The sequence below is a fragment of the Eretmochelys imbricata genome, chromosome 13 (genome assembly GCF_965152235.1).
Source record: "Eretmochelys imbricata isolate rEreImb1 chromosome 13, rEreImb1.hap1, whole genome shotgun sequence".
NCBI lineage: Eukaryota > Metazoa > Chordata > Testudines > Cheloniidae > Eretmochelys > Eretmochelys imbricata.
In genome coordinates this window covers 24,947,587-24,966,263 of record NC_135584.1, presented here as the reverse complement: position 1 = coordinate 24,966,263, position 18,677 = coordinate 24,947,587, and the positions used below count along the sequence as shown (strand labels likewise).

At 47.9% G+C, this 18,677-nt stretch overlaps 1 protein-coding gene across 1 annotated transcript in view; it reads left to right on the top strand.

The window, feature by feature from the left end:
- Positions 1–17,874, top strand: part of L3MBTL1 (L3MBTL histone methyl-lysine binding protein 1) — a 43,530-nt gene extending 25,656 nt beyond the window's left edge. Inside the window, exons 17-21 of the mRNA XM_077832081.1 lie at positions 957–1,154; positions 13,273–13,319; positions 15,491–15,648; positions 16,683–16,745; positions 17,740–17,874. Coding sequence (XP_077688207.1) covers positions 957–1,154; positions 13,273–13,319; positions 15,491–15,648; positions 16,683–16,745; positions 17,740–17,874 — 601 coding nt within the window. The remainder of the gene's footprint in view (positions 1–956; positions 1,155–13,272; positions 13,320–15,490; positions 15,649–16,682; positions 16,746–17,739) is intronic.
- Positions 17,875–18,677: the final 803 nt, after the last annotated feature.

Genomic DNA, 18,677 nt, shown 5'->3' with positions numbered 1-18,677 from the left:
CCATGTGCTGGACCTGCCCCCGTCTGCTGCTGGAAGCCCACATACAGTGGAGAAGCCTAGTGGGGCTGGAAAAGCCCCGTGTGCACCGGGAATCCCACCAGTGGCAGCCTCGTGGTCCTGCACCCTGCCAGGCAGCTTTAGGTACCACATCATATCTGTAGCCTGGCTGATGAGGCAGGGCATTACTGGGGAGCTTAGCCCTCTGTTGCAGAAGCTGAAATCAGTGAGCACTATAAAGCACTGTAGGTTTATTGAGATGTAGCAATAAACTTCCTTATGCCCTTTCAAATGGTTTTCTGGCCCATTCTCCTGGGACTTCTAAGAGGCTCCCATTGAATCAGGAATGGTGGGAGCCCGGCCCCTGCACTGCAGCCAAACCCCTGCACTGCAGCATAGAACCAGAGCAGCGGGAGAGGTATGCTGCAAAGCCACAAGTCATGAGGAACTCAGATCTTCCAGCCCCTGAGGATTTCCCTAGCCCCAGCCCATTAGCTGATCCCCTGAGACCTCGCCCCTGCTCACTCCACTGGCTTTGGAGCCTAAGGAGTTGTCTGGGTAGTGGGGAGGAGTAGAGATGGTATGACCCCCTGGTGCCTGTGACCTGCTCAGCGAGTGCCGTGCAGTGCCAGGGTATTCCCATGGGAAGTGTGATGCTGTTAATGAGGCATGGGGGTTATTTCAGCCTGTGCAGGCTACAGGGGACCTGTCAGTTAAGCAGCATGCCCATGTGACTGGAGTCCTGAGGGATTTGTGCAGGGAACTTTGCCCTTCTTATCCATCAAGCACTCTCTGAGTGCCCAGGGCTGAGGCTGTTTGGTGGGGCAGAGATGGGCTAACGAGCAGCATGGGGAGCAGCAGGGCTCCTGTCTTGTGCTCTGCCCATCTCTCTCCAGGGCTGGTCCCCATTTAAAGTGCCTCTTCTGAGTGTAACTCCCCACTTACCCTCTGTTCTCCAGGAAGTGTCCAACACCAGGCTGTGACGGCTCCGGACACGTGACAGGGAGATTCACGGCTCACTACTGCCTCTCAGGGTGCCCCTTGGCAGAGAAGAACCAGGGGAGGCTCAAGGCCGATCTCTCAGACACTGAGGCCTCGGCCCGCAAGAGGAACCTGATCGGCTTCTCTCAGCGAAAGAAATCCCGACACCACGGAAGGTAGGGAGAGCGCAGAAAAGAAGCCTGGCCCAGCGGAACAGACAGCCTCGCACAGAGGAGCATCTGTGTGACCCCCTGGTTTAGTGAGACTTTGTCCTGCTCTGTGGCTGGCCAACAGAGAATGGCCACCTGCCTGAACCAAACTGTACCATAGAATCTCTGTGGATAATAATTCCATGCTCGAATAATAAGAATATAGCAGTAGGGATATATTACCAAACACTTGACCAGGATGGTGATAGTAACTGTGAAATGCTCAGGGAGTTTAGAGAGGCTATTAAAACAAAAAACTCAGTAATAATGGGGGATTTCAGCTATCCCCATATTGACTGGGTACATGTCACTTCAGGATGGGATGCAGAGATAAAGTTTCTTGACACCTTAAATGACTGCTTCTTGGAGCAGCTAGTCCTGGAACCCACAAGAGGACTGGCAATTCTTGATTTAGTCCTAAGTGGAGCACAGGATCAGGTCCAAGTGGTGAATATAGCTGGACTGCTTAGTAATAGTGACCATAATATAGTTAAATTTAACATCCCTGTGGTGGGGAAAAAACCCACAGCGACCCAATATGTAGCATTTAATTTCAGAAAGGGGAACTACACAAAAATGAGGAGGTTAGTGAAACAGAAATTAAAAGGTACAGCACCAAAAGTAAAATCCCTGCAAGCTGCATGGATACCTTTTAAAGACACCATAATAGAGGCTCAACTTAAATGTATACCCCAAATTAAAAATACATAGTAAGAGAACCAAAAAAGAGCCACTGTGGCTAAACAACAAAGTAAAAGAAGCAGTGGGAGGCAAAAAGGCAACCTTTAAAAAGTGGAAGTTAAATTCTAGTGAGGAAAATAGAAAGGAGCATAAACTCTGGCAAACGAAGTGTAAAAATATAATTAGGAAGGCCAAAAAAGAATTTGAAGAACAGCTGAAGACTCAAAAAGTAATAGCAAAAATGTTTTTAAGTACATCAGAAGCAGGAAGTCTGCTAAACAACCAGCGGAGCCACTGGACGATCGAGATGCTAAAGGAGCGAGCACGCAAGGATGATAAGGCCATTGCAGAGAGACTAAATGAATTCTTTGCATCCGTCTTCACAGTTGAGGATGTGAGGGAGATTCCCAGACCTGAGCCATTCTTTTTAGGTGACAAATCTGAGGAACTGTCCCAGATTAAGGTGTCATTAGAGGAGGTTTTGGAACAAATTGATAAATTAAACAGTAATAAGTCACCAGGACCAGATGGTATTCACCCAAGAGTTCTGAAGGAACTGAAATGTGAAATTGCAGAACTATTAACTGTTGTTTGTAACCTATCATTTAAATTAGCGTCTGTACCAAATGACTGGAGGATAGCTAATGTGATACCAATTTTTAAAAAGGGCTCCAGAGGCGATCCCAGCAATAACAGGCTAGTAAGCTAGACTTCAGTATTGGACAAACTAGTTGAAACTATAATAAAGAACAAAATTTTCAGACACATAGATGAATATAACTTGTTGGAGAAGAGTCAACTTGTTGGGGAAGAGTCAACATGGTTTTTGTAAAGGGAAATCATGCCTCCCCAATCTACTGGAATTCATTGAAGGGGTCAACAAGCATGTGGACAAGGGGGATACAGTGGATATAGTGTACTTAGATTTTCAGAAAGCCTTTGACAAGGTCCCTCACCAAAGGCTCTTAAGCAAAGTAAACTGTCATGGGATAAGAGGGAAGGTCCTCTCGTGGATTGGTAACTGGTTAAAAGATAGGAAACAAAGGGTGAGAATAAATGGTCAGTTTTCAGAATGGAGGGGTAAATAGTGGTGTCCCCCAGGGGTCTGTTCTGGGACTAGTCCCATTCAACATATTCATAAATGATCTGGAAAAAGGGGTAAACAGTGAGGTGGCAAAAGTTGCGGATGATACAGAATTACTCAAGATAGTTAAATCCCAGGCAGACTGTGAAGAGCTACAAAAGGATCTCTCAAAACTGGGTGATTGGGCAACAAAATGGCAGATGAAATTCCATGTTGATAAATGCAAAGTAATGCACATTGGAAAGCATAATCCCAACTATACATATAAAATGATGGGGTCTAAATTAGCTGTTACCACTCAAGAAAGAGATCTTGGAGTCATTGTGGATAGTTCTCTGAAAACATTTACTCAATGTGCAGCGGCAGTCAAAAAAGCGAACAGAATGTTAGGAATCATTAAGAAAGGGATAGATAATAAGGCATAAAATATCATATTACCTCTATGTAAATCCATGGTACACCCACATCTTGAATACTGCGTGCAGGTGTGGTTGCCCCATTTCTAAAAAGATATATTGGAATTGGAAAAGGTTCGGAAAAGGGCAACAAAAATGATTAGGCGTATGGAACGGCTGCCATATGAGGAGAGATTAACAAGACTGGGACTTTTCAGCTTGGAAAAGAGATGACCAAGGGGGGATATGATAGAGGTCTATAAAATCATGACTGATGTGGAGAAAGTAAATGAGGAAGTATTATTTACTTTTTCTCATAACACACGAACCAGGGGTCACCAAATGAAATGAATAGGCAGCAGGTTTAAAACAAATAAAAGGAAGTATTTCTTCACACAATACACAGTCAACCTGTGGAACTCTTTGCCAGAGGATGTTGTGAAGGCCAAGACTATAAGAGAGTTCAAAAAAGAACTAGATACATTCATGGAGGATCGGTCCATCAGTGGTTATTAGCCAGGATGAGCAGGGATGGTATCCCTAGCCTCTGTTTGCCAGAAGCTGGGAATGGGCAACAGGGAATGGAGCACTTGATGATTACCTGTTTTGTTCATTCCCTCTGGGGCACCTGGCATTGGCCACTGTTGAAAGACAGAATACTGGGCTAGATGGTCTGACCCAGTATGACCATTCTGATATTCTTATGTTGCTCTTATGAGAGGCAGCACAGCCCACTGGACAAGGCACTGGGCTGAGTGATGGGTTCTATCCCTGGCTTTGCTGGTGACTTTGGGCACCTCTATGTGCTTCAGTTTCTCCTCCTGCTCTTTGTCTGTTTCATCTGCTTTGACTGGCAACTTTTTTGGGCAGGGACTCCCTCCCGCAGTGTGTTTGTACGGACTGTGGGATCCTCCCCTCAGGTGGGGCTTGAGGGAGCTATTGTAATGCTGCTCCTGACTAATGGAGTTAGTCCTTTAGCTCAGGGGGGAGAAAACTATGCTTTGGAGTTAGGCTATGTCTACATTTGCATGCCTCCCTGGATCATAGTCCAGGTACCGCTAGCACATGTACCCGTGCCGAGTGACCACATGTGCTGTGCCGAGCGTGAGTGTATTCTGTGCACAGGCATATACTGGCATCCACATGGCCCTTTTTCAGTATGCGATGATAGCACTACTATTGCAGGGGTGAAGGACAGGAGACATTTTGGGAAACTGCCTTGCTGGTACTGTATGCTACCTTCACACGTTTGGCATCAGCAGCTCCCAGTTATCTCTCCCTTCTGCCTAACTGCACTGAAGAAATGAAGGAAGTCTATGAAGATATTGTTCTGCTCCTGCTGACAAAAGTTCATGTAGTCCAGTACTGGCTATTGGACAGAATGTGTCCAGAAAAATTGAAGACGATAGATAGATACATAGGTGACCGAGAGGGTGAAGGAAAATCCACTTGGTCCCATAGAATAGTTGTATTGAATGGCAGGATAGCAATGGAATGCCCATGAGTGGGCTACTGCTTCTGGTCCCGGAGAACCAGCACAATGTGGTGGGACCACATTGTTTTGGAAACCTGGGATGATGACCAGTGGCTGCAGAACTTCCGAATGAAGAAGCAGAGCTTCATGGAGTTGTACAAGCAGCTCACACCCACCTTCCACTGCCAGATCTCTCATTTTCAGAAAACCATACCAGTACAGAACCGGGTGGCTATTGCCCTTTTGTAAGCTGACGACACCTGCCAGCTATCGTTCAGTTGTAAAAGAGTCTGGAGTTGGGAAGTCACCTGTCAGGGTGGTGATTTTACAGGTTTGCCAAGATAGCAATACTATAATCTACACACAGGCAGTTGCCATAACCAAAGTCCCTGAAATTATAGTGGGATTTCAGAGGAGGAGGTTTCTGAAATGTGCAGGGGCCATTAATGGAACACATCCCAATCCTTTGACCACCAAAAAGGGTCAGTGAATACGTGAACCATAAAGGTTACTATTCACAATTCTCCAAGGCTTAGTGGAAGACCAACCTTGGACTCACGGGAAAGGTTCACGACACAAGGATGCTCTGGAGATCGGAATTGTACCATGGGGAGAAGAAGGGACTCTATTCCCCTGAAACAATGTGCTTCTTGCCCCCCATTCCTCATGTACTTGCTTCTAATGTGGCTCAGGAAGCTGTACCCCAACGTTTCCAATCCAAGAAAAAGGAAATTCAACTGTAGACTGAGTAGCTGCAGAATGATGGTGGAGTGCACCCTTGGGCAGCAGAAAGCTCGTTGGTGATGCCTGCAAACCTGTCTGGATGCCAATGAAGCCAACACAGTTTGCATTATTGTAGAGTGCTGTGCCTAGCATAACATGTGAGGCCAAAGGGGAATACTTCCAGAACAAGTGGGCACAGGACAGATCTGGCTCACAAAGCCTGTACAGGCAGCTGGCACCCACCTATGTGCACACTGCTCCTAGTTCCTGGCGGGCAAAGAAAATTCATGATGCTGTTTGCTCGTACATTGTGGATCAGCATAGAGCCAGAAGGTGACTTGGGACTGGGCCGAGGGACACTATTGTGATGCTATGGCGCTGCTGGAAAAGCTCAGTAGAGCATTGCCACATACTGGTATTTTGACATACCTTGGTGGATTGGGATCCCCTGCAGCTGATAGTGACTAACTGAAAGCAGAAAATTGGGTGAGGGCGCTCAAGGTTAACACCTCTGGCTGTGGTTTTGTGCTGCAGAGAATGTAATCATTGAGCAATGTTTTGTTCTATGTCCCGGTGCTTAATGGGGAGTAATTAAGCATGGTTAAAGTCGTTTGAAAACAGTTCTGTATGGGTTTTGGGAGGGGCTTCACACATTTCTTCTTCACAATGTTTTCTGACACCATTGCTCACAGTACTTATCCAGTGCTATGCATGAGTACACACATGGCTGCCAGTGGTGACGATTTGTTGGAGGGTGGGGATGGAGGGTGGTAAAAGCTCTGTTCAGTGTCATGTATCTTCACTGTTCATTTCCTTTTGTATTGTCTATTAAATCATTAACTAAAACACCTTTTATGGCTGTTAATTTATTTTCTGGTTTTCATTCCGGTGCTTTGGACAGCAACAGTTATTTCACAGCTTAGGTCATTGCCCTTGAACTGTGTTGTGGTTGTTTTTTGTTTTAACATTAGGAAATACATGGCTGTGGGGGGCGGGGGGAAAGAGTGGCGGGGACAGCATTCATTGTATTTCTTTGGCACCACACACTTAAAGAAGTCACCAGTCATGTGCTGTGAATCCTGCTGACCCATCCCTAACGTGTGGGAAATATCATGTTTGATCATACTCGGAAAGCAAGGTGCACACATGAGTGATGTGAACAGTAACTTTTGCTTGCAAACATACATCGAATGTAGGGTTAAAACAGTTTGTAACAGTAACAAATGAACCAGAAATAGGTAAAATCTCCTGCAAGGGGGCAAACATCAGTGTCTATGGGAGTCTCTTTCCCCTCCCCCTGACAAGGAGGGAACGGCTGCACAATATCGTGTGGGGGGACAAACAGGGACGTCTCCTGCATGGGGTTGGGGGACTGAATGCAGGCTGGGCTACAGGGACTGGATCAGGCTCATGGTTCCCCTCCTGCTTGCTCTCGGGGTTCCCCTGTGAGAGGGTTTGGGTGTCAGTGGAGGATGTTGTGCCCCACGTCCAGCACACTCCTCCCTGTCAGGGGCAGCTGGGATTCACCACCTCAGCAGCAGCCTGGGTGGCAGATGGAGGAGGAGTGCTGCCTGTTCCTGAGAGGAGCAGCAGCCAGGGTGGCAGGCCCCAAAAGCTTTCCCCCACCAGTTGTACCCGTGGCTGTATGAGTGCGTGGTCCCATTCTCCCTGGGCATTGCTCCCCCTCCGTGAACTGATTTGTCTGTGCCTCCTCCCGCCTAAGAGCCTGCTCCTCCCTTGCACAAAGAACTCGAAGTGCTGCTGACACCTTCTGTCAGTGCCAATGAGCAGGTCCTCCAGGGTCCTTCTCTCCCTGCCTCTGCTCCTCCTGCTGGAACGGGCTCCCTATAGAATGTCCTGGCACATCAAAGACAAGGACAGCGTCCCATTTCATTTCTCCTTTTGAAGGAGCCTCCAGAATCCCCCCACATATTGTAGCTCTGCTGCCGAAGGCCACAATATTGATACTTGTAAGGATCCCAGGAACGCTACTGTCACAGCCTCCTTCCGTCAGACAGCGTTTGCAGCCCACGAGGAAGGAGCTGAGGGCAGAAATGTTAAGATTACCTGCAGTACTGTTGTTCAAATTGACAGTGCAACAATGGGCTGGTTGGGGTGGGGTTCGGTTCCTTTCAGGGGTTACATTCCTAGTTACCTCTTTTCCTCTTTAATGGCTGGCCATCATCTGGAGAATTTAGCAGCATTCAAGACACTGGAATGGAAAAGAGAGAAGGGGCTTTTCAGTCTCGTGGAGGAAACCTGGCCATCTGTGACAGAGAGATGCTTCTGTTAATGGTCACCCCTCTACATAATGCTGAGTGGAGGAGTCTGGTGAGCTCCGAAGGTGGACCAAGCACATTTGTCCTGCCACTAAATCTGAAGAACCACCTTGAATTTCTGCTACACCAGAATTTTTCTGAATTATGCTTAAAGGCCTGGGAGGCAATTGACTGACTGCATTCTCAGCTAGCAGATTGAGCTCCCATGGAAGAGGAACAGAGAACCACAGAAAACATCCATCCAACCCCTAACCTTCTCACCTTGCCAGCAAGTCCGGCCCCTGTGTCCAGCAAACACCATTGAAAGGCGCAGGGAAACAGTCGCAAGTGTATATTCTTCCCTAAACTTTTGGATTAACACTGCATGCCAGTTGCCTCTCCACTGCTGAGGGATAGGACGCTGTGTTTGTGGAACCACAAGAGCAGATGCTTCACCCACTCGTGCTTCTCCTGGCTACTTCAGAGAGACTTTGCATGAGGAGTTAGAGTAACAGCCGTGTTAGTCTGTATTCGCAAAAAGAAAAGGAGTACTTGTGGCACCTTAGAGACTAAATAAATTGGTTAGTCGCTAAGGTGCCACAAGTACTCCTTTTCTTTTTGCATGAGGAGAGACCTGGGGACAGTAATAAATATTTGCAATGGACACAGGGAGAATGGACCGCTTTGACTTTCCTCGGTCAGAAAAATGGTTCCTTTTCCCTTCCTGGACCTAGGCGGGCCACCACCCAAGCCACCAACCACCCCACCCCCTTCTGCACGACACCCATTTGCAAGAAGGAAAGAGAGAGGGAGGGGTGTTTTGGAGGTCTTTGAGCAATCATAAATGTCATAAAACTGTTCTGTTCCCTTCCCCCTCAGTCCACGTGGCCCAGGGACTATCGCTGTTCAGAGTGCTGACTGAGAAATGCACAGACACGGGGCACAGTGACTGCTTGTTAATAATCTGTTATAGCTCCCACTACATGCTTTAACTGGTTCATGGCATTTCAGTAAAATCATTGATTTGCAGCTCTGCCTCGTTCAGGAGCCATATGGGGTGCAGCAGGACAGATGAGGGGCCGCCTTCAGGCATGTGTTTCTGGAGCAAGAGGGGATATTTCCAGGGAGCGTGGGGATTTATTCGCAAAAAGAAAAGGAGTACTTGTGGCACCTTAGAGACTAACCAATTTATCTGAGCATGAGCTTTCGTGAGCTACAGCTCACTTCTGCAGTTTCCACAGTATGCATCCGATGAAGACATTATATACACAGGTTTCAGAGTAACAGCCGTGTTAGTCTGTATTCGCAAAAAGAAAAGGAGTACTTGTGGCACCTTAGAGACTAACCAATTTATTTGAGCATGAGCTTTCGTGAGCTACAGCTCACTTCATCGGATGTATCCACAGTATGCATCAAGCCACAAGTACTCCTTTTCTTTTTATTATATACACAGAGACCATGAAACAATACCTCCTCCCACCCCGCTCTCCTGCTGGTAATAGCTTATCTAAAGTGATCACTCTCCTTACAATGTGTATGACAATCAAGTTGGGCCATTTCCAGCACAAATCCAGGTTTTCTCACCCTCCGCCCCCCACCCCCCAAACTCACTCTCCTGCTGGTAATAGCCTATCCAAAGTGACCACTCTCTTTACAATGTGTATGATAATCAAGGTGGGCCATTTCCAGCACAAATCCAGGTTTTCTCACCCCCCCACCCCAAAACCCACACACACAAACTCACTCTCCTGCTGGTAATAGCTTATCCAAAGTGACCACTCTCCCTACAATGTGCATGATAATCAAGGTGGGCCATTTCCAGCACAAATCCAGGTTTTCTCACCCTCCCCCCCACCACACACAAACTCACTCTCCTGCTGGCAATAGCTCATCCAAACCGACCACTGTCCTTACAATGTGTATGATAATCAAGGTGGGCCATTTCCAGCATAAATCCAAGTTTAACCAGAATGTCTGAGGGGGGGGTGTTAGGAAAAAACAAGGGGAAATAGGCTACCTTTCATAATGACTTAGCCACTCCCAGTCTCTGTTTAAGCCTAAATTAATATTATCCAATTTGCAAATTAATTCCAATTCAGCAGTTTCTCACTGGAGTCTGGATTTGAAGTTTTTTTGTTGTAAGATAGCGACTTTCATGTCTGTAATTGCTTGACCAGAGAGATTGAAGTGTTCTCCGACTGGTTTATGAATGTTATAATTCTTGACATCTGATTTGTGTCCATTTATTCTTTTGCGTAGAGACTGTCCAGTTTGACCAGTGTACATGGCAGAGGGGCATTGCTGGCACATGATGGCATATATCACATTGGTGGATGTGCAGGTGAACGAGCCTCTGATAGTGTGGCTGATGTTATTAGGCCCTGTGATGGTGTCCCCTGAATAGATATGTGGGCAGAGTTGGCAACGGGCTTTGTTGCAAGGATAGGTTCCTGGGTTAGTGGTTCTGTTGTGTGGTATGTGGTTGTTGGTGAGTATTTGCTTCAGGTTGGGGGGCTGTCTGTAGGCAAGGACTGGCCTGTCTCCCAAGATTTGTGAGAGTGTTGAGTCATCCTTCAGGATAGGTTGTAGATCCTTAATAATGCGTTGGAGGGGTTTTAGTTGAGGGCTGAAGGTGACGGCTAATGGTATTCTGTTATTTTCTTTGTTAGGCCTGTCCTGTAGTAGGTGACTTCTGGGAACTCTTCTGGCTCTATCAATCTGTTTCTTCACTTCTGCAGGTGGGTATTGTAGTTGTAAGAATGCTTGATAGAGATCTTGTAGGTGTTTGTCTCTGTCTGAGGGGTTGGAGCAAATGGGGTTGTATCGCAGAGCTTGGCTGCAGACGATGGATCGTGTGGTGTGGTCAGGGTGAAAGCTGGAGGCATGTAGGTAGGAATAGCGGTCAGTAGGTTTCCGGTATAGGGTGGTGTTTATGTGACCATTGTTTATTAGCAATAAACTGTCGTGTCCAGGAAGTGGATCTCTTGTGTGGACTGGACCAGGCTGAGGTTGATGGTGGGATGGAAATTGTTGAAATCATGGTGGAATTCCTCAAGGGCTTCTTTTCCATGGGTCCAGATGATGAAGATGTCATCAATATAGCGCAAGTAGAATAGGGGCGTTAGGGGACGAGAGTTGAGGAAGCATTGTTCTAAATCAGCCATAAAAATGTTGGCATACTGTGGGGCCATACAGGTACCCATAGCAGTGCCGCTGATCTGAAGGTATACATTGTCCCCAAATGTAAAATAGTTATGGATAAGGACAAAGTCACAAAGTTCAGCCATCAGGTTAGCCGTGACATTATCGGGGATAGTGTTCTTGACGGCTTGTAGTCCATCTTTGTGTGGAATGTTGGTGTAGAGGCCATCATCCATAGTGGCCAGGATGGTGTTATCAGGAAGATCACCGATGGATTGTAGTTTCCTCAGGAAGTCAGTGGTGTCTCGAAGGTAGCTGGGAGTGCTGGTAGCGTAGGGCCTGAGGAGGGAGTCTACATAGCCAGACAATCCTGCTGTCAGGGTGCCAATGCCTGAGATGATGGGGTGCCCAGGATTTCCAGGTTTATGGATCTTGGGTAGAATATCCCAGGTCGGGGTTCCAGGGGTGTGTCTGTGCGGATTTGATCTTGTGCTTTTTCAGGAAGTTTCTTGAGCAAATGCTGTAGTTGCTTTTGGTAACTCTCAGTGGGATCAGAGGGTAATGGCTTGTAGAAAGTGGTGCTGGAGAGCTGCCGAGCAGCCTCTTGCTCATATTCCGACCTATCATGATGACAACAGCACCTCCTTTGTCAGCCTTTTTGATTATGATGTCAGAGTTGTTTCTGAGGCTGTGGATGGCATTGTGTTCTGCACAGCTGAGGTTATGGGGCAAGTGATGCTGCTTTTCCACAATTTCAGCCCGTGCATGTCGGCGGAAGCATTCTATGTAGAAGTCCAGTCTGCTGTTTCGACCTTCAGGAGGAGTCCACCTAGAATCCTTCTTTTTGTAATGTTGGTAGGGAGGCCTCTGTGGATTAGTATGTTGTTCAGAGGTATTTTGGAAATATTCCTTGAGTCGGAGACGTCGAAAATAGGATTCTAGGTCACCACAGAACTGTATCATGTTCGTGGGGGTGGAGGGGCAGAAGGAGAGGCCCCGAGATAGGACAGCTGCTTCTGCTGGGCTGAGAGTATAGTTGGATAGCTATTACCAGCAGGAGAGTGGGGTGGGAGGAGGTATTGTTTCATGGTCTCTGTGTATATAATGTCTTCTGCAGTTTCCACAGTATGCATCCAATGAAGTGAGCTGTAGCTCACGAAAGCTTATGCTCAAATAAATTTGTTAGTCTCTAAGGTGCCACAAGCACTCCTTTTCTTTTTGCGAATACAGACTAACACGGCTGTTACTCTGAAACCTGGGGATTTATTGTAATTTACCAGTCTCAGATTCTGGTTCCTTTCATGGCTCGGGGTCCCCCTCAGGCTGCTCAGGGGTCAAGGTGCAGAATCCCACACTCCTGTTCCTCCAGGTCTCCGGGACTTCCCCCGTGGTCCCTGCTGCCTCATTGCCTTGCCCCTCATCAGCTTCCCATTGTCTGAGGCCAGCAAAGCTGAGGAGGGGTCATGATTCAGTTCAGGCTCACTTCTCACAGACCCGGAGAGCACCCGGGCCAGCTCATCATAGCAGAGTCATGTGTTAGGGCCTCTCCTGGAGCAATTGTTGGAGTCCTTCACCCTTCAGTACAGGAGCCTGAGGGGCTTCATGTGCTCCTGGCACTGGGATGGAGTTTGGTGAATGCCGCCTCCGTGAAACCTTCCAGTAGAGGTGTGTGTTCCTGCTGATCCGGGTGAAGTCGTGGAGGGCGGTGTACTCTGACCACACATTGATCAGCACCCGCGTGTGCTCTGCAGACCATATTGCAGCTCTTGGAGCATAAGCCATGGTTGCCGGTGCTAATTAATACAATTTGAGGGAGAACTCATCTTAAGAGCTCAGCGCAGGTTGCTACTACCGCTGGCAACGGAGTTAGGGATCTTTAGATTTGGGAAAGGGTGAAGCAGCAAAGGTATCAATCCATGGTGGGAATGGGGCTGGTGGACCTGGTACACACCCCTTGTCCATGTGCACACTGGGCTGTAGAACAGGTCTGGGGCCATGCCACAGCACTGTCATGTACATACCCAGACTCCCCATTCGTGTTAGCTTTCCTGCACTACACTGTCCTTCAGGAACCTGCTTCAGATGTGGACAATAGCGGGTTATGGCACAACAATGCACATATAACCGTTATAATCACAAGTGTAGACATAGCCTTAGAAGTCCTTGGTTCGATACCTGCTAAGGGATTTGTACTGTGGTCGGTCATTTGACGGTGCTGTCCTCGCTGTGCCGACAGGTGGTTCAGTTAATGAACACACGCTGGTTCCTGCAGCACCTCTGAAATGGTAAAGCAGACAGCTTGCAAATAAATCCTCTCTCATCTTTCTAGAGGGCGACCTCCAAAGTATCGGAAGATCCAGCAGGAAGACTTCCAAAGTAAGCAGCTTTTCCCCATGCTGCTGTCTTTTCATGGAGTGGGGAGGGTCAGGGTGGCCTCAGGGCTTGGGAAGGGGTTAGAAAGATTTTGACCCCAATATCACCAGATTGGCCCAGGTCAGCAGCAAGCCTCAACACTGAAGGCTCTTTGGTGGCCTCTGTGCAATGAGTTGGTGAGCACTGGTCCATTTCCTGGTGGGCAGGTTGCATCACCACCAACAAAAAATCCAGCTCTGTTGGCAGTCTCAGCTGAGAGGCCAAAGAATGAGCCACCCTCATGGCTAGAGCCCAGGCGGCGGGACTGAGCAAGGCACATTGGCAAAGCAGTCTGGAGACGCTGCCACTGGGGCTGCTCCTGCTATCCCTGTTCTGTGGATGCAGAAAGCTTCGCTCTGCAGGGCTGCCAACCAGGCACTTGCCCAGGCAGTATGTTCATTCCAAGTCAGCAGGAGAGACTGGGAAGGATCCTGTGCTGAACCCGTGGGGGTGGCCTTGGAATGGCTGGTGTGCCTTGGCTGGACGGCCCTGGGATTGGAAATAGAGACCAAAGTGAAGATCAGGATGTGGGGCCAGGTCCGCAGGTGATGTAAATGGACATAGCTGTCCATGACTTCAGTGGGGCTACCCTGATTTCTACCAATGAAGAATGTGGCTCCTTCTGCATGTATACTGATTGTAAAATGCAACCCCGCACCTTGTAGCAGTGCCCCTTCACTGTAGTTGGCTGACATGAATGCTTACTGGCATCTTTGAATATATTCCCAGTCCAGCTCTTTTCTTTCCCTCTTTCTGCCCTGCAGTCCCCCCTCTTACCACCAGAGGGTTTGCCGATATTTCAGCATCTGACCAATATATCCAAATGTAGTGGAATGTTTTTTTAATCTTTCATGCCACAACCTGCAAGCTAATTCCATGCCATCCCTTTGTGCATTATCACTGTGAGCAGAATGAGCTGCTGAGTGGCCACTAGGGGACAATAGCAGCTTTTACAGCAAGAGCTGATCTGACAATGGCCATGCCTAGAGCCCTCCTCCAGAATTCTGAATGAGTGAAACAAATGAGATCACTGAACTCAGGAAAGTCCTTAGTAAACTCGTTTAGTGAGGGAAGAGACCAACCTTGGTAAAAACTTAAAGGGACAGAGTTCGGCATGAAATTCAGCTTTGGTTTGAAATGAAAGTTGGTGGGTGGGTGTTTGCAAAACGGACTGTTGAACAGAAGGGTTTTCATAATTAACAAAAAAAAAGTTCACGAAACCAACTTTTTGAATGTAAACATACCCCTGCCTCATGCTGGGAACCTACAACACAACAGCCAGGGTCTAGTGCAGGAAAAGCAGAAAGTGACACCAGCTATAAACAGAAAGTGAAACTGACCAGTCTAGTGTCACAGCCCAAATCTACTGTAAGTAAAATGCAAAAGGTAAATCAGATCTTTAAATTCTTCTCAGTTTAACTAATGGTAACCCAAGTAAGGAGAGAGAGAGAGAGAGATAAATTGTCCTTACATATGTACTTGTAAAATATATGTACCTCTTGTAATAGAGGGACATGATCAAGTTGAATAAGAGCAGTTTGTTCTGCATTAACTATTGCTAAATAGAGTTTTTTCTCTCTGATACAGCGTAACCTCAATCATGTCATGATAGATTTCCAGTGCTACTGTAGCCATACTGGTCTCAGGATATTAGAAAGACAAAGTGGGTCAGGTAATATCTTTTATTGGACCAACTTCTGTTGGTGAAAGAAACAAATTTTTGAGCTTACACAGAGCTCTTCTTCAGGCCTGGAGTACCTTTCCCAGACCTGAAGAAGAGCTCTGTGTAAGCTCAAAAATTTGTTTCTTTCACCAACAGAAGTTGGCCCAATAAAAGATATTATCTGATCCACTTTGTCTCTCTAATAAAAAAGACACCATCACAATAGAAATCTTGATCATATCTCTTTATTCTGACACGGTTGAGGTTCTGCTGTATCGGAGAAGAATGCCGTCTGTTTAGCAATAGTTAGCACAGCACAAACTGTTCTTATCTGATACCTGAAACCCCTCCAGCTTCTGCCTTCAGCCCCGATGCCTCCTCAGCACTTCTTTCAGGCATTGTAGGACCTTCAGGATGAGGCTGGATTTCCTTGGCCCTCCACCTTGTGTAACATTTTGAATTTCTTTGCCAGCTATTTCCTCGGACAATATGCACCAGTCCCTCTTCATGTCGGCCTTATCTGCTCACCCTGACCGCTCCCTGTCCCTCTGTTGGGAGCAACACTGCAAACTCCTGCCAGGGGTGGCTGGCATCACAGCAGCTACTGTGGCCAAGTGGACCATTGATGAGGTGAGGGGGTTTCAGGGAGGACTGATAAAGCAGAGAAAAATGTAGAACAACATGAAAGAAATATAGGGTCAGATTTCCAAAGGCAGATGTGCAGATCCCCCAGTGCACATGGCTCATTGTGTGCACAGGCCCTCCCTGGCATGCTCACGCGCTGTGGTTCGTGTCAGGGTTAGGAGACGGCGAGGGTGTCCTTTTCCCCCAGGAGGGAATCAGGGAGGGTTGCCAGTGGGAGTTGTACAGGTTCCGCAGCCTCCGATTCCTCCCAGCTCTCTGCTCCCTGTGAACCACTCATCTCACAGACTCAGTCTCGCTGCCCCCACTCATCCCAGCCACTGGTCTGATTGAGAGGTACCGCTCTTCTCATGTGATGAGCAGTTTTCAGCTTGGCTAGAACCTGTCGCTTGAGGCTGTGCAAGGACATGGCCAGCAGCCAGCTATTTACTTATTTATTTTATTACACATTTTCCAATAAATCAGTTTGTTTTTTTCTTTTTTTCTTTTTCTTTTTGGTAAGTGACAACTTAAAGTCGAAACATAAACCTCAAATCAGCAGAGAAAGAGCCAAGAGTCAATCCCAACCCCTTCCTACACACAGTTCTATCTGAGCTCCTTATTAACGCCTGCTGCTTTTGATAAACACTGCCGTACTCCTCCACCCAGCCACTCTCGGACACTCTCGCCATGCTGCCTCGCATTGCGCTCTGTTGTCAGAGATCTAAGGCCTTGGCCCCAAATGCTCCAGGGCCCATTGTTTCGTGAGTGTATTTGTGAGGTACCTGCTGTCCTGTGTTGCTTTTCTGTGGACAGCAGGCATCTCCACTCAAGTATGCTAGAATAAAAGGTTCTTTGCATCCCGTTCGACCCATGGGTTATACAGAAAGCAGCAGATCTTGGCTGGAGCAGGGCATGCAGAATTCTGGAGACTCCTAGCTCTGTGGCATGTCCTCTTAGACCCTGAAAAGGGAGCTCTGCTGGTGGAATTTCAGGCAAGCTAATTCCCTGGTTCTGTGTTTCCCTCCTTGTCTCTTCCGAAGGTCTTTAGCTTTGTTCAGACGCTAACAGGTTGCGAGGACCAAGCCAAACTCTTCAAAGATGAGGTAAGGGGAATGGGGCTCAGTGCGTCGGTGAGGGGAACAAAGGAAGCCCATTTGCAGTTGGAGGGGGGTGGGAGAACAGGCTGCCTACATGGTTTCCTGCCACCAGCCTTTGGGACTCTGCCCTGTTGCTATTAAAGCAACAGTCCTTAAGAGCATTTGTTTGGGATAGCACCAGCGGCCGATTACAGCAGAACCCACTGATAGTGACCTCAGACGTCTGTCTGACTATCGTGCACATAAGGCACCTCATGGATCTATTCAGATATAGTCAATAGATAGATCTGGTGACACTCCACGTATGGGGCAAGTCTAGTCCCCTGTGAATGGGGTCTTGGGGTAGGAGAGCTCCAAGGGGTCTGTGGGGGAGCAGAAGCAGAGCTGCTCTGTAGGCAGTGCTGCAGCCTTCTCCCAAAAGGCCGATGGGTCTGCTTAGTCCCAGGTCCACCACCCCCTCCCTCAGTTCCTGTTGCTGGATCTCTGTTACTGGGGATTACGTGCCCAGCTGGAGTCCCACATCCCAGGCTGTGTTTGCAGCTCCAGTGGTTGCAAAGATTTTGACCCACACACGGAGCACGTCTGACCCAGACTCGTTGGCAGAGAGAATTACTCAGACACTTGTGCAGAGCTGCTGGGGCCGGTTGACTCTGGATGCTTCGGTTGCTAGAAGCACCCCACCCTGTCTAGTAGATGGCTGCATTTTTACCTTCTGTGGCACCATTTTCCATTGCCACTTACCAGCCTCCTAGTGTGATGTGGCTGGGGAGGAGGCTGGGCTTTTCACTGAGAAGAGGCAAGATCATATGTCCCGTGCTTGTAACATCCCTAGCTAGTCCATCCCAAGAGCCACCTTTGAAGGGCATGAAGGGCTTTGAAGGGCATGCTTCTTGTTTGAGCACACAGCCCTGAGGGGTGGGAGTGGGGATGGGCAGCTCTGGAATCCAGATTTCCCGTGAGCATGGTGTACATGCTGGACCCACCCACATCTCTCCTGCAGATGATTGACGGGGAGGCGTTCCTTCTGCTGACACAGGCCGACATCGTCAAGATTATGAGCGTCAAACTAGGCCCAGCACTCAAGATCTACAACGCCATCCTCATGTTCAAAAATGCCGACGACACCTTAAAGTGACCATGCCCCACAGCCTGGGACTGCCCTCAGCACTGCAGCTGCCAAGTTGTCTGTCTGGCTCACTGGAGCAGAGACCTTCCCCACTGCAGCAGTTGTAAAATCCTGCACGCTCCTTCTCTCTCTGAGTCACCTTCTCTGTCCTTGTACCAAACCCATCTCTTTCTGTCTTTCTCTTCCCCTGCCCTGTTACACTTCTCCTCCGGCCTGGCGGGGGAGCTCCAGTCGGGGTACTGCTGACCAATGCTCTCTCCTACTGATGCTTTTAAAAGGACAGAATGCGGATTTGAGATGGGATGACCCCCCTGCCCTTCAAGTGCTTCTGACTGACCCTGTTCCATAGGATGATGTGTGTGTGTGTGTGTTTCAGGACCGATGAGGTACCGGAGAGAAGGTGTGGGGGCTGAGGGATGGTGGTGCTGCTCAAGAAACCAAGATCAGAAATTTTGGTGATCTCATAAGAAATAAGCTGCCTGCGCACACCCCTTCTCTCACATACGTGAGCACACACATGCTCGTTTTAGAGGAATGACTCATTTTCCCTTTTCTTAGCAATTGAAGAGAATTTTCCCAGCATATTTCACTGCTTTGGGGGTGGGTATTTAATGCTCTTTCAACGGGACATTCTCAAGTAGCTTTTGATAACATTCCATTTGTTTTCTCTCCAGTTTTTGTGACTCTCCCTTTGAAGCTGGGCAGTAACTTTGCTTTGCTCCTGCCCTGGTTCACCTTTGCCATGAGGCCAACTTGAATTTTCTTCCATTTCCTTCTGTTTCTCATGGGGAACGAGTCCATAGTGCTATTTA